The sequence below is a fragment of the Suncus etruscus genome, chromosome 4, assembly GCF_024139225.1.
Source record: "Suncus etruscus isolate mSunEtr1 chromosome 4, mSunEtr1.pri.cur, whole genome shotgun sequence".
NCBI lineage: Eukaryota > Metazoa > Chordata > Mammalia > Eulipotyphla > Soricidae > Suncus > Suncus etruscus.
In genome coordinates, this window is record NC_064851.1 from 97918173 (window position 1) to 97935068 (window position 16896).

At 38.7% G+C, this 16896-nt stretch overlaps 1 protein-coding gene across 1 annotated transcript in view; it reads left to right on the forward strand.

The window, feature by feature from the left end:
- The first annotated feature begins 1686 nt into the window (after positions 1-1686).
- Positions 1687-16896, forward strand: part of RSPO3 (R-spondin 3) — a 105903-nt gene continuing 90693 nt past the window's right edge. The window contains exon 1 of the mRNA XM_049771137.1: positions 1687-1799. Within this exon, the coding sequence (XP_049627094.1) occupies positions 1703-1799 (97 nt within the window). The 5' untranslated portion in view covers positions 1687-1702. The remainder of the gene's footprint in view (positions 1800-16896) is intronic.

A 16896-nucleotide genomic window follows, 5' to 3' on the forward strand; every position in this document is an offset into this window, starting at 1 on the left:
GTTTGGGGGAGGAATCTTCCAAGCCTCAGTCTGCAAAGCAGAGTTTGGGAAAGAGCCGCAGCGCAGCTGCATTTCCAAAGGGATAATCCTGACAGAGCCCACCTCTGGGTCTTCCCTTCCCCGGGCAGGTAACTCTGGCCGACTTGACCCAGAGCGGTCACTGAGGTTTCCCAGGACCACCCTCCCGAATCCGAGTCCCACGGAAAGAAGCTACTTTTATTGAAAGAAAGAAAAGAGGGAAGGGGCTCGAAAAGCCACAGAGGAGGGATGCAAGTATACGGGGCGGGGGTTTGGATGGGGGAGCCCGCTGCCCTCAGCCCCCTAGAGATTTCCCCCCTTCCCATACAGCAAAGGGCCAGGCGCTCCCAGGCCAGCTGACCCTCTGCGGGCTCTTGAGATGGGGACGTGGGGCGCACAGCCACCAAGAGCGGAGTGCGCCCTGAGAAGCCCAGACCCGCGGATCCTGTTGGTGGGGAGGAGGACACGGGTCTGGCCCTTGCTCCTGCTCCTTCCCTGCCCCAGCGCGCCCATCTCTCTCCCCCGGGAGCTACCCTCTCTCTCTCTCTTTCTCTCTCTCTCTCTCTCTCTCTCTCTCTCTCTCTCTCTCTCTCTCTCTCTCTCTCTCTCTCTCTCTCTCTCTCTCTCTCTCTCTCTCTCTCTCTCTCTCTCTCTCTCTCTCTCTCTCTCTCTCTCTCTCTCTCTCTCTCTCTCTCTCTCTCTCTCTCTCTCTCTCTCTCTCTCTCTCTCTCTCTGTCTTCTCCGCACGCTGAGCCTCCCCGGGCAGCTCGGGTTCTAGCGCCTTCTGTGCCTTGTCCAGAGATGCTCCGCGGCTGCAGACCCAGGACCCCTTAGGCGCCTCTTCCCGTCCCTCTGCCAAAACGCGGCGCCTGTACTTTTCCAGCTCCCTCTTTGCCTCTTGAAATTGAAAGTTCTTGAGGTCGCTCAGGGTTGTGGCTCCAGCCGTTTCCTTCCCCGCCCCCCGAGCTCCCCCGCCCCCTGCAGCCATCCATCCACTGCTCTCCCCCCCTCCCAAGCCCCATCCCTCCCTCCCTCCCTCCCACCCTCCCTCCTCCCTTCTGGGGTGCTCAAGCAAGCCCTGCCCGACACTGAAGCGGCTCCTACTCGCGCACAGCAGAAGCAAGCAACTCGGGGTCTCCTCCGCCACCCCCTTGGCCATGGCCGCGGTGCCCACTGCGCCCGCTCCCCTGCGCTCCCGGGGCCCCAGCCGCAGCCGCCAACGCCACCACCACCACCTCTGAACACCCGGGGCCGTCGCTGCCCGCCCGCCCGCCCGCACGCCCGCACGCCAGGATCCCGCCCGCGGTGCCGCTGCGCACCATGCTACCTGCGGCCGCCCCGGCGAGGCCGCTCGCTGCTCCGAGAACCCTCGCTCGCGGCACTGACAGCCACTCTAGCGGAGCCGCCGCCACTCAGGGCTCGGAGCCCTTGAAAGTACTATAGTCGTGTTCCCAGTCACCCGACCCGCTTCGTTGGCCACCCCAGCCGAGCCTCTCGGATTCGAGCGCAGAAGTCCGCTGCTTGGGGTTCTCGGCGCTCTCTGGCTCGCTCGCTCGCTCGCTCTCTTACGTTGTCTATTTCTCAAACATTCAAATACCGTTAACCATCCCCAGGAAAAAAAAACAAAAACAAAAACAAAAACAAACCCAAAGGAGTCAAGGAGGGGAAAGATTACTGGGTTACTATGCACTTGCGACTGATTTCTTGGTTTTTTATCATTTTGAACTTTATGGAATACATCGGCAGCCAAAACGCCTCCCGGGGAAGGCGCCAGCGAAGAAGTAAGTGCAGGGGGGATTTGAACGCATTTGCTCCCTCCCGCCGCATTCACCTGTCGGGTCGCTCGGCCCTGTCGTCCCAAACCGCGGTAGCTAACGCTCCCCAACCCCTTGCACCCCAGGACTCCCCCGAGGAGGTCAGAGCTCGGGGGTGGGTATTGCAAGCGTCTTGCCTGCCTTCCCCTGAGCTCTGCACTCTTCCCTGCCCGCATCCTCCAGGGTGCGGACACTCCAAAGGATCCCGCGCGCTTTAGACTTGGACTCCCGCCCGCTCTCGACTTCAGGTTCGCTGCAAAGTTCGCTGCTTTGCCAGACCTGTGGATTCACTCTTGCCTTTTGAGGCTCGGATGTGGGCCTTGAGCCCCAAACACCCCAAAAGCACATTCCGCTAGTTTGCCCCCTGATGGCTAAGAACATGCGGTGTTTGGGGGGGGTTTGGAGGTGGGAGTTGGGGGGCGAGGCACGACCGCGGTACCCGCTGTTTCTGCGTGACTCCTCGCGTGGGGACAGCTCTCTGGCTCTGCCGCTGCCTGGCACAAAGCTCGCCAGCTCTCCCCGGCCCCGGGAGCCCATGGGCGAGGTCCTCCAAGGCCCCTGCTCCGGTCACGCACGAGTGGAGCAGCGAGGTGCGGGGAATTCGCCTGTCCGCACCCCTGCCGACCCACTCCAGTCGCGTTCCCGGGGGGCCAGAGTGCCTACAACGGATTCTGGGAGCCGGAGGGGTCGGGTTTCCAGTTACAATCTTGCCTGTCACGCGTGAGGTCTTTTACGACCTCAGGTCCTTCCAAATGGGTCCCCTGGGGTAGAACTTTGGGTGGGGTACTCCTATAGACCTTCGCTGACATCCTTCGCAGGATGACTTCTGTTCTTTGCAGCAGCATGGGCTTGCAAAGTCCTTCTGCGGGCACTGGGTACAGTAATAGCTAGAACGGAAAGGGCACTCCAGTGTGCACTAACTTAAGCGTCTCAGGGACCTGGAGCAGGGCATCTCTGAGCAGGCAGCAGAATAAACCAGAAGCGTCCCATTCTGGGTGCAATGATGCCTTCTGTCAAATGGGAGTCCGGTTGCAAACTGTGAAGGGGAAACCTGGCTTGAGGGGCACTGGAGGGGCGGGAGGAGAAATTTTCCCGTTCCCGGGTGCTCAGGGAAAACTACTATTGCCTTGACCCCCCCCCCAATGAATTTAAGGGTCCCAAGAGCCAAAGACTCAGCGCTCTCCGAGCGCCCCGGTGAAGACCCCGAGGACTGGAGCGGTGCAGCCTAGATAGAGGGTTTGTGTGATGGCTTTAACAGCTGCTGGTCCTATGCGTACAGCTTATTTCTGCCCTGCCTTGTGACTTGCGAGTGTCGTGAAAGCTCCCTTTGTGCCCCACTGCTCCAGCAGACAAGGTTTGATTCACCTGAAAATTGTCTTTTGAAATGCGTGGCTGGGCGGGTTCCCAGGGGGGCTCTCGCGCGGCCACACTGCGTGCAGTTGGGATAGCGTTAGCAGCGGGGCGGGCGGGCCTAAGCCTACCAGCCAAGCATCCCATTTCTTTTCCTTGGCCTCAAATGGGGTTGTCGTCTTCGTAACTTCTCCAACCGACCTTCTGCTCTGGCCCTGCAGCCACTACTCCCAGGAGTCTCCTGGGGCGCCAGCAGGGCGGTCGCGCCTGACCCCCCAAGCACCGTCTGGCGGGGAAACTGAGGCGTAGGCCTAGGGATGTGGGGCTCCAGCATAGCTTTCAGCTTCCTTTTCCACTTCTAAACTTACGCCACCCACCCACCCACCCACCTTCAACTTCTGAAAAAGCCCAGAGAGGACAGAAAATCATTTGATTACTGGTGCTCAGAGAGTCTTCTTGACTGTTGAGGTTAGAGGTTTACAAAGGAAGAAGCGGTGGAGGTAAAGGCACACGCTGTCGTTTCGTTTCCACCTTCCCCAGCGAGGACCAGGGTCAGGGAGACTGACTGGAGGAGGCAGCGGGGAGTCCCAGGGGTGCATCTTTAATCTTGGACTGGAGAGAAATCCCGGAGTCCAAAGGCAAATTACTTTTCGACCTGCCTCAGTCTTAAAGCCAAGGCTAAAGCGCCCTCTGGTTGTGTGGAGCAGATTAAGAGAGGGAGCCGGTGGGACCGGGTTGAAATTCCAATTATCCAGAGGGCTTCTGTACTTTGTGACTCCCAAATCCTTTGCACTGAAGTCTGGATTTGCGAATGCGTCTGCTGGTGCAATCTTGGGAGAGGGGCGACCCCTTGCGTTCTCAGAGGGGACGGACGAAACGCTTTTGACAGGTGCAGTCAGGGTTTTTTGTTTTTTTGGGTTTTTTTTGGGGGGGGGGGTGAGAAGGTGGGTGGGTATTAAGAGATCCTTGCTAAATGCCCAGAATTTCAAGGTCAAAATTGCATGTTCACACTGGCATATTTTGGGAATCTGTGAACAAAACATCAAAAATTTTCTAACAGAGACTAGGAAAGTTATTTTTAATAAATAAGGTCAAAGGTATTTTAGAAATAAGCCATTTTTCTTATATTTCCCCTTCAAGAGGCAGTGAAGTGAATATTTTTTAAGAGTATTCCTCTTGAAAATAGTTAAATCTCTATTTTCTTAAAATTGTAAATTTTAAATTAAAAATATTAGATATGAAATGAAAGTTTGGAAATAATTATCAAAGATTTTTATAAATCACCACTTGAATGTTCTAGCAGAAATGTTCCTTGGACGTTACTTGGTTTCAATGATAAATGATGTCAAATATAAGGAACTATGATTAATCCTCAGTAAGAGCAGATAAAACCAACATCCTCAACCAAATCAACATTTTCCTGGTTCTCTAAAAAAACACTTGTCTACTTTGTTGCAAGCTGTTAATCTTGTGTCATAAATCAAAGGAAAAGCATATAAATGACAGTTTTCCACTTTAAATATAAACATGCGCATGCACGAATTACAGATGAATGAATATGCAATGATTTTTCCTTGTGTCATGGATTCATGTATTGCTCATAGAAATGACATAAAATACAGTCCTCACTGTAAAACATTCAATAAGCAATTTGAAGAACATAAAGTAATTTAAAGTAAACTTTGTCTTAAGTACAGGACCCCCTAAATCAAAGACCCAAATTCATCTTTAAGTTCATTTCCAGTGTGGTTCTCACAATTTATTAACACTCAAATACTGAGTTCCTGATTATATGCTAGTTGAAAATTTATCATCATAATACCTTACTATTTCACTGATTTTCATTTGAATTACTCACTTGATAATTAGAGATACCTGAGGAATAGCGGCTGGTATTAGCTTTTCCTGAGAAAGTGAGTTAAATAAATCAGCTACAGGTGAATCATGCAATAAAGAAATGATAAGCTACATTGATAGATTCTTATGATACCCAGATCCCCATTTTTCCAAAAATGTTTTCCAAAACTTTGAGATGATTTTTTTGTTTTATTCTGATTTTTGAACTGACATTTATATATATTTATATTAATATATGTATATATATATCTAACAAGGACACATGTCAAAGATTTAAATATCTACTAATACTAGTGAGGCATGCTAAACATAGTATAATATTCCCAGGTTAATTTAAAAGACATTACAGAACCACATTATCTCTGAAGGTTATTGTTATAAATATCAAATACTATTGTACCTTTCTTATTTGAAGTCATCTATTGAGTCTTATTTGCTTAGATTCTATATTAATGCAAGATTTGAAATTGTACACATCATTATAACACACCCTTTGCACAGTCTATAAAACTTGCAAGTCCTACATAAATATCTGGAAAAAAAATAGTGTGGGAATAAGGGAATTACTTTTAATGACAACATGTTATTCGATGTGTTGAAATTTATTGGTCATTGCTATGGCATTTATTGTTCAAAGTGTTGACTTATTCTTTTGAGAATTTGATATTCTCTTGGTAATTATATGGCTATCCCTGGAAAATTAAAAATTAATTATTATACAGTAAAATAATTTACTCTACTATGCATTTTATAATGTTACTTTTGAATCATTGGATTATTTTCATGTCTGTTAACACGCAGTTTTGCATCTATCTACTTTTTCACTACCTTATCATATTTTGGGGGCATGAAGGCCATATCTGACAATCCTTGGGGTACTATATGCAGGACTGGGGATTGAACCATGTTTAGATGCATATAAAGCAAGTGTTTACCTGCTATAATATCTCTCTGGTTTCATGAGAAAGGCATTGTTTAATAGACAGAGACATGCATAAATTTTGTGGGGAAAGTCTATTCAGCAACATATCAATACAATACTTGTAGAAATAAATTCAAATGCTGAGGCAGCATAAACAATATATATTAACCATTTAATCCTGTGAGTTTTAATTTAATTATCATTAATTATCAAAATTGTTTCTTAAAATACCATTACACTGTTCAGTTTTATATTACTGCAGTATTTTACTAAAAACATTCACAATTATTATTTTAAAATGCTTTCTTAAAGATCTTTTAGTCCCAAGCTATAAACTACTCTGTGTAAAACCAATTAAAAATAAAAGAATGGATTTAAGATTGAGTTAATGTCATGATTTAGTATTCCTTTAAGCATAAATTATGAACAATATTGCAACTTGTAAATACATTATTTTCACTAAATCATTTACCCATTAAAATTTTCCCTGGAATTTAATACTCTACAAATTAGGTCCCAAGAAGGCAATGACTGAAAGTTACAACATGTAGTTAAATTTAATTTTCAAATTATTATGGGGAAACCCTTGCCACACTACAACAAAACAAAGTTATTAGTCATCTGATCATTTTAGACATTTAAAATCTTGTCAAATTGCTGCCAAAGGTCTTAAGTACATTTTAGTTAAATGTTCACCGTTTTTAATACGACGCTTCTACATCCTATGTAAGGTAGATAAAATACTACATCAAATTCTAAGCAACTCTATGTAGAGATTAGACCAAGGATCACTTTAATAAGAAGACTGAACAATTTGTGGAAAACTGTTCTATGTAGAATGATTTACTAAATCATCTTTTCTCTCTTTATCTCAGGCCAAATGTTTTATTTTGGATATTTTCCTAACCTCTCTTCCCACTTCCTCACAATTCTTCCCCATACCACTCCAAAAATCTTTTTCCAAGTAGTGAATTCTTGAAATACCATCAGAATGGGTATTATGTTTCATGAAATGTAAGAATCAACTTTGGTTACCATTAGGAAAACATCATTTAGCTTTGAGAGCATGGTAAGGATCATGCAAGACAGTGTGTTGAAATTATGTTTTACTTGGTTAGGAATATTTCTTCTCTTAACAGTGCACTCTACACTGACATACTTTGGAGAATGATGATTTGAATACATTCTATATTATACATGATATATATGTTTGCCTTGTTTTTGTTTTAAAGAAAATCTATATTCCTTTTTAAGATATAGTTTAGGTGACATAATTCCAATAGAGTTAAAATTTATGGTATGATATATATGAAGATACTGAATGCTCCAATTACAAAAATGCCCATGACCTTTCATGGCTGTCCTTATGTCATTTCTAATATATTCTTTATGGTGGTGAACTTTTGATTACTATTTAAAATGATTTTATAACTTGATATTTACAACCTTGGAAGGGTTTCAGTATTTTGACTTGTATCTAATAAAATTATAAAATATATGAAATATACATCTTTTTTAATTAAGCCCAACAGACCTTTCCATTTAGGAATATTGCTAATATTCCCACTGGAATACTTACTGAGCAACACTGAAAGGAATGGAATATTCCATCTCAAGAAGTGGAAGATAGATTAAGAAGACTTACCATCTAAGTTCCATTGCATATTAAGAAGTCCCATTTGTATTGTTCAAATAATATGAACTTTTAAAGTAAAATATCTTAATTTTTCCCATGTAAAAAGTATGATCTATTCAAGTGTTTTTAAATATATGATTGAAGTTTCCTCCTATAAGAGTTTTTCTGCTTTGTGTGTGGCAAGAATCTTATTTACAATATCACTGAAATTCTTGGGGATGTTCTTTAGAGAAAAACTCAATTGTATTAGAAAATATACTTTCCCATTAATTTATATATTTGAAAGCTTTAAGTTGTCTTTATGCTATGTGTAAGAGTTTAACCTAGTATTCTAAATATTTCTTACCTTAGTTGGTAGGGTTCCATATGATCTTTAAAAATTTGATGAACTGCAAGCATCATAGGTCATGGTATACATGAAAGCCTAGGAAGTCTTTGAGGGAAAATAGCCAAAGTATTCTGGAGTACATTGGCTAATATGTAGAATACATGAGACTTACATCCCGCTCTGCTACTAATTTCTGGCTAATGCAAATTAGTCTCTTTATCATGCTAAACTGCATGTAGTGCCTAATCTGGAGCATTGAGGTGATTGGCAAAAATTTAGATCTAAAATTATCCCTGTAGTCTCTTTTATTTTTAATCTGAGAACATAAATTATGACTAGAGGATTAGAGCATGAACCCCCCTTAAATTTATTTATCATATTCAACTATGTTTAGTGGAAAAACATTTAAAAATGCAAACTTATGTAATTATCTATTTACTGTAAGTCACATCAATATTATTCAGTGACCTGTCAAAATTGAGAAAAAATTTATTATGAAATTGCCTACCTTTCACAATTTCTAGTGACCCAAAACCATTGTCATGCCATCAGTTCATAGACTTATTCTTTGCCAAGACCTTCTTGCCTTTGGGTCTGAATCTGGGGAAGATTTGTAAGAGCGCCCCTATGGGAATGAACGTTCAGAAGTAGCCTGTGCCATAAAAAGCATAGCCTAGAAGGTTCTCTCCTATGACAGTTACTGACTGATGAAGGGTTTATACCAGGAGATATTTATATGAACTAAATCAATAGATCTTGAATATATATGTATATAAAGGAGAAAAGATAGAATACCATATTTCATACTGAATTTTGGAATTTAAAAATCCAGTTTGAGGTGAATGGAAAAATGGCAAAAAAATAAATAAAACTGAAATGTAGAAGTTGATTTTCTACTTTTTAGGAGACTAACTTTTTTTGAAGCTGTCTTTACTTTGAAAGTAAGTATAGAGTGACAATACCAAATTTTTAAAGAATTTCAAAGGCAAAGATAATTTTTGTATTTTTATCTATTATATTAAGGTGTTAGGGATGGAACTAAGGGTTTTACATAAATGAAGGCAAGTACTCTCTCTACTCCAGCCAGAAGGTAAATATTTTTAAAGTCATTTCTATGACATGAATAGTTGAATGCATGAGATAAAAATCTAGTAGTAGCTTATTTATTAATATAAAAATGTAGTTCTTGGATAGAGAGTCACTCATTTTTTGATATATAAAAATAAGATTAATTACATAAGAGGGCTTTATTCTAAAGAATCTGTTATATCATTCTCAGTTGTAGTTTTCATGTTAACACTATGCTTCGTTTTAGGGAAGACAATTATCTTTAGGGTAGTAAGCTGCAATTTATAGTAGCCAAATCTTCCAGTGAAAAAAGATATTCTTATCTTTTGTGGAAATATATTACCTTACCACAATTAAAGAATACTTGAAAATTTACAGAATTGAAAGACAAATTCTCTTAAGGTGTAAGGATGTTTCCTTTTTGCCCTATTTCTCATTTTATTTATTCTAGTAGATATAGTGTATATTACTTATTGTGGAATTTACCTCCAAGCAGATCTCTCTGTAAGGTATGCTATCTTAAACCAAAAGTATATTAGTATGGTGTGAAATTTGAAGAACCCCAGTCCATCCGCAGAACATGTAGCTACCTTTGCAACATCCCCACATTGTAATAGAATAATTGTCTTGCCTCAGTAATAAATAATCCCCACACTTTCTTTATCTTCCCATTCAACTTTGGTCTGAAATGTATAATAATATTTATCTGATATTTAATACTAGATATTAGATAAATATTTATCAGATATCAGATAAATATCACATAAATATAAAATAAATATTTTCTGAAAATTTATCTGAGCACATAATATTTCCCTTATTTTTAAAATTTAATAGTATTTCCTTTTTAATTTTTGTATTTTATATATTATAATCCCCCCCAATTTATCTAATAAATTTATTGTTCCCTTTAGAGTGAGTGGCATGAACTCAGGCTTAGGTTTAACTGCTTTAAAATATCATTCTAAATGAATATGTGATAATGTGCTTCTCTATATTCTCTCCCAAATTTTGTCCTCAGGAAACTAGCTGGTAAGCATATTTATAATTATACCCCCAATACAAAGCACATTCCTGAGAGTAAGCGGTAAAGTATCCCCCCTTTTATAACCACAAAATACAAACCACCACACAATATAAAATAACAGAATTGTGATCTGCTTATTTTAGAACACTGTTTTCTTAACATATGCTTGATATGTTGGTAAGAAAAGAAGCATCTAGTTATTTTCTCATAGCTATGTTGTACACTCATATAAAGGGACCTCACAAGCTGAATATAATCTTCACTAAATCATAATACAGAGAAATTCATATTTTAATGAAAATCAATAAATAAAGGTTATTCCAAGGTGTGCATAAATGCCACATGGCATCTCTATATTCATACTATCAGAGATAGTTATATTAATACATTTTATTTCTACATATGCACTTACTTGTTAGTGTTATGATGAGATTGAAATAGCCATTGTGTTTTAATGCCCTTAAGAACTAGATTCTGTATTTGGCATTTTTGGCACATATTTTCTATTTTTGGTTGTTATACTGATCTGAAAAGTAATCTTTTGTGATCTGCTTGTGGTCACACAAGGAATATGTGATGGCTGTGAGATTCCAAGCCAAGACTCATCCAAAGCCCATGGCTTTTCTTGATGGTCTCACTCCACTACAACAATTGAGATTAGAATTGAAGGCAGTCATGGAGGTTTTTTCCCTCAAATTCTACTTTACTTTTAATTTTTCTATTTTCTTTCCATTCATTATCTCTCCCATCTTATAAAATGAACTGAAAGTCTTTTTGGACATTTATTATACAAGTTGCTGTTTTTCCATTTTTTGAGTCTAGCTTTTATACATATTTATGAAGTTTATCTTTTTGACTGTTTTCTGTTTTGTTTTGGGAGTGGTAGTCGTGCTTACTCCTGGCTATGTGCACAAAGGTCAGTCATGGTGCATCTCAGGGTACCATATGTCGTACCAGGGATCAAACTTGGTTTGACTGTGTGCAAGACAAACACACTATCCAATGTAATATCACTCCAGTCCTATTGATGGTTTTAAACAAAACATTGCTTTTTTATTATTAGAAGCATTTAGTCATTTAGAACAACAGAATATTACAATTTATTTGAAGTAATTTCAACTTAGTTTTCCCATGTATGGTGAGCACATCCAAGAGAAGATTAACTTAGGCATGAGGATATGGGCAAAGTCTATAATTTTGTAGTTAAATATCAGAATCCTTCTATGTAATCTGCACACCACAATAGAAACTTCACTGGCTAGTTTTTTTTTATTCTGAAAAGTTTTATCTTTATAGTGTTTCATTAAATCTGTTACTTTCACTACTTCCCCCTTGAGCATTAGCAGTAACCGCCACTCCAAATATTTGCTTTATTGGTTTTGGTATAAGGATTTTTATCCATAAGTTAAAATTAAAATCACCTGGGTAGCTTAAAAAAAAAGCATCCAGACTCCACCCTACACCAAGGGAAATACTGGGGTAGACCTCCTCAAAAGTAGTCCTGGTTACTTTAAAGATTAAAAGTTTGATAATCCTTAACTCAGTCATAACGGTTACAACTGGGTAACTGAGGCTACGATTTTATGAGAGTTAAATGACTAAATGTATGTCGAATGTGATAAGAGATGTTGCCATTATTATTGACAGTCACTTAAAATATAAGCCAATTTAATGGTCTCATATTGTTTATTAACAGAGCTCTGTTAAATTCGTGGCACTAACTAGTTAGTGCAGACAAGACTAACAAAAACTGGCCTCAGTTACAGAATTTAAGAGGGAAAAAAAAGCAAAGTGCATAGCATAGGATGTGATAGTGGTTCAGCAGATACTGGCTTTGTGTCTCAGTATCCCAGACACTGCTGGTGAAAAAAGCATAATTGATAGTGATTGTTCTTGTTTAATTATGCAAAAAATAGAGTATTAAATTAGGTAAGTGTAGAAGATGTACCATCAACCATGCCAATAAAAATAAACAATTCTTATCTTAACAGGTAAGTAATATCATGTAATAAAATCCTCTTTGTTTTTTTGAAAAAACATAAAGGTTTACAGAACCTTCAAAAATAACAAGAAACATCCCCTTCATTTTTTATTTTCTATAAATTATAATCTATAATTCTATAGATTGACTACTGGTGATCAGTCAAAACTACTATAAATAGTCTAACTTTAACTCTTTTAAAGGGCTCTTTTGTGGTGGATTGTTTATTCATGAACTTTGTTTTTACTTCAGTCATAATGTGCTCTTCTCTTAGTGGTTATCTTCATGAAATCTTGTTGTTTATTTTTCTCTAGTCCATAAAGCTTTTTCAAACCTTGTCATAAACCAGGGAAAGCTCCCTGTAAAAATGAGATGAAGTTTGGGTTCCCTGTCAGTATTAATTCTACCTCTTAAAGGGGACTGCTTGGGAGAATTTGGGTTCTAGTGAGTCACTAGACCAAATCCCAATAACCGCAATTGCCAAAAGTAATTAGACTGAGGAAAACCAGGCTTGTTGGGAGGAGGGTTATCACGGCACACTTGAGCCATTGCTCCATGGTCAGCCGTAGTTCCTTGTCTCTAAGGACTGAGAACAATCTTGAGTCACAGGGAGCAGGAAATAAAGCCACCAGAAAACAATTCTTTCCCACCTATTTTATCCTCAATAGATTGCTCAGTCCTAATGCACACAAGAGATAGAAATATGCCACTGGTTTACACACATAGGTCAAGTCGCTTGTCTGCATGCATGATTACAAATGCACACACACACACACACACACACACACACACACACACACAACTCCTGCTGTCATTGCTGCAAATTCCCCTTTCCTCCCTTTATGAGTTGAGAAACCCAAGGAGTTTTAGTCTGAGTCCTTTATAACAGAGAAATCTAAGAGAGAAGGGGAAGGGAAGGGATTCTGTAAATAGATATTGTATTCAAAATAAGAAAATACTTGTGCAGTATACTAGACAGAAGTTATTAAATATCTAAAACTAGAAGAAAGCCAAGTGTAAACCTAGGATATCCAGTACTGGAAAGAATACCATGTAGAAGTGTAGATTATAATAAATTAGCAACAATTAAGTGGTGCTGTAATTATAAGCTTTTGATATGTTCGAATTAGAAGTTTTTTTTAATATACTGAAAAATTTAAAACTTGTAAAATATTCAAACAGCACAAATTTATCTGTGCTTATTAACTAAAATGAAAGTTTGCCTTCGGAACTGTTGGCATTGCTTCACATACCCAAAAAAGACACTTCTTCATCTCATGTGATGGATCAAAAGCTGAAAAGACTAAGGTCTTCCACTGGTAACTGTCCTTAATGTGGAATTTTTATATTCTCTTATGGCACAGAATAAGTACAAGATATTTCAATAACTTTTGAATTAAGACTACTTTCTTTGCTTAAATATATGGATGGGTGATACTGATTATTTTCAAACTGCAGAGAAGCAAACAGATTCTTTCAGGGGTTATCTTTTTCTTAAATTCAATGAAATCTCCAGATAACATTTAACTAATAGTGACCTTGTTTACTATGCACACATGATATGAATTTAATAACCTTCAATAAATATCATATATTTAGTTCATGTATAACTATATGCATAAATATGTTTCAAAGATAATATGGTTTCTTTCAATGTACTGTGGACTTATTTAGTTGTTTATCTTCAGTCTTACTTTGACAATTATGTCATCTGAAAAATAAAAGACAATTTATGGCTAGCCTAGCTGGTGCTTCAATGCAAGAGTTTAAGGATTTGGAACTGCATGGATCTTCAGGTGCTAGCAACCATTCTAGACCACAGTGGTAGTAGTCTTAGGTCTTCAGAACTTCACCTGGTGATGCTGTGGGGGAGAAGTTACACAGGAAAGGAAAACATGTGGTGCTGGAGGTGGAACTACAATCATCCAAGCGCCTTACATGAACCCTAATTTATACTATCACCTTGACCCCTACTTTTGAAAACTTAATATCAAAACTGAGCCTTGTATTTATTTATATGATTTCTTTTTGATGACATGCAGTTTTTTATTTGAAACCAAAACACGTAGACAAATGGCAATAGGTCAGTAATTAAACTCATCCATCTTTAGTATATGAATATTCATTTTATAAAGTTTAGTCTTATGTTTCAGTTTATGACCAATTTGTTCACCTTGAATCCAAAGAGATCCTCATTATTTGTTTGGTAACAAGAAACAGGGCCCATAGATGGTATCCTTAATACTGTCCTGAATTTATCCACTCACTTAATTTCACCCTCAAAATGATAATATCTTAATGATCTTAACATCTTACTATCATTTAAAAGGGAATGCTGTCTTTCTTCCCAGAACACATTTCTAAGACAATCATTCAATTTCTTCAGAATCTGATGTAAACTCAAGTTTTCAACACATCAGTGGGATTCCTAGAAGCTAATTAGGTTTACAGGATCATGTGGATGTATATTTAACCTCATTCATAGTAATGGTATGAACCAAAACACTCAGCACAGTGCCTCAAAGATCCAGCCCTAATTTATTCTGCTTTTAGACCAATGAGAATGTGACCGATGCCTCAAATGATCATTTCTAGTAAAATAAGAACTCCATTAAGAGAAACCCCAAGCCATATCATACTATGGCTTTCATCTTCCATACCTAAGTTTACTGATATTTATTGTATCATCTACTATATAAATGAATAGCTTACAATCCCAGAATCATCTATGTCATAGTTCTTAACCACAGGATGCAGGGGTTGAGGACTATAGTTCATCAGATAAGAACAAGTTTCAAATGAAAAATGGCTACAGATTTTCAGTAAAGGATATTTTTCTCTATTTTACCTCGCCAAAACTCACTTCCTAATTCACTCCCCAAATTCTAAACCACTACTAAGATAAATTGAACAGTCTTAATTTTAGAATCTCCGAAAGTAAAAACAAACACACAGACAGTCAAGTTAATTTATAAAACACTGCTGCATTTATCTTGGCAGATTTCAGTTCCCCTGTCTAAACCTTGCATGCTTACTCTCACTCAGCAGCTCATGGAAAGAACAAGTCATTTCTATATATTAAGCAACTAGAGGGATTTTGTACAGAATAAGTTTGGCATTTCCTCATGCATCCTGTACAAGCTCCTGTCTTCCTGTACAAGTTATTTACTAGGTATCTGAAGTGTAAATAATTCCTTAACTTTAAATCTAAGGCAAGTGAAGAGGTTTTTTTTTTTTTTAATAAGAGCAATAAACTAAAGTGGCTATTTGGATATTTTTCTTGAATTATTATGCACTCTAAGTACATATTTGTTAATGCAAATCCTTCATACCAGCAAACAGCTCCCTGAAATTCTAGGGCTGCTTAAAATTATAAGAGCAGAGACTAGATATCTCTACACCCCCCTTCACCAACCCCTTGCTCCTGGGAGTATGCCAGCAATTTTGCAGGATTCATTCTAACAACTGTTCTGGCATAAATATTTAGAAAAATCCTTTCCATTAGAGATTAAACAAAGTGTAAGTAACTGTTCCTAAATGATAGATCTTATTAATGTTTGCAACAGGAGGCCTTATGCTATCTGATGTAGATTCCAAATCTATACAATTGCAAAAAGATTAAGGGGAAAAAACTCGACAGGAATTAGATTGAATTGCATGTAATCTGAACTGCAAAATGTTATTTTAAGATAGCACACTGTAGATGACATGTTTAAAATTTTAACGAGTTCATTAAATTGAAAATAGCCACAAAAAAAATCAACTAGTGTAGTGGTTTTAAGAAGGTAGGTGTGTATGTTCAGAGCAGTTCCTGAGCTTTTCATCACCGTGCCAGTTCAAATGCAGTTCTTAGTTATTGCACTATATTACCACCAAAAAAAAGAGAATAAATACATTCAAGATACTATCTGATTTAAGCTCTAGTTTCTGTATATTATTCAAGCACTATTGAAAGGAATAATGGCTAATGCCTATATCAAATATCATTTGCTAAAATAGGTTGTACCTTCGGCAAGCAAGCCACAGGGAGGGAAGTTCACCAAAGTTCCACTCTTGTGCTTTACTTTTAGAATATATTATATGATCAATTACATTAGCAAGTAACTTAAAGCATCAGAGGCTTCACTGAGTAAGTTTCAAATCCATTTGTCAATATTAAGGAGTACTGTGATACTTGAAGGGAAAACTTATGTATGCTTTTAGACTAGTTACTGTTTCTTCCTTTACTGGATTTAAAGCCTTCACTAAAATACAAAAATACATTTTAATTAAGCTTGCTTTGTTGCTGTGTTTTGAGCCACACCCAAAGCTGGGGGCTATTTCCAGCTTTCTATTTGGGAGCCCCTCCCAGCAGTGTTTGGGGATCTTGCATGCCAGGGATGGAATTCATCCTCTTGCATGCAAAACCTGCCCTCAGCCCATTGAACTCTCACTGCAGTCCATTAATTTAACATATTAAAAATGTCACGATCTTCATATTTCTCAACAGTATCTTCAGATTTTTCTCCTTTATTGAAATAAAATTTTCTATTAACCTCAGTTTGTTCTGATCCTCTAGCAAATGATTTCAAAAAATTATTATGGTTGACAATATTGAAACACAATTTTATTTTTTCCTGTTTTTCTTCAAATATATAATGACAGGAGCCGGAGAGATAACATGGAAGTAAGGCATTTGCCTTGCATGCAAAAGGTCGGTGGTTCGAATCCCGGCATCCCATATGGTCCCCTGAGCCTGCCAGGAGCAATTTCTGAGCAGTCAGGAGTAACCCTTGAGCACTGTTGGGTGTGACCCAAAAAACAAAACAAAACAAAACAAAAACCAAAAATATAATAATGACAGTAAAACACTACTGAGCCTCAAATTGAATATCATTTGAATCCTGTATTTGTTC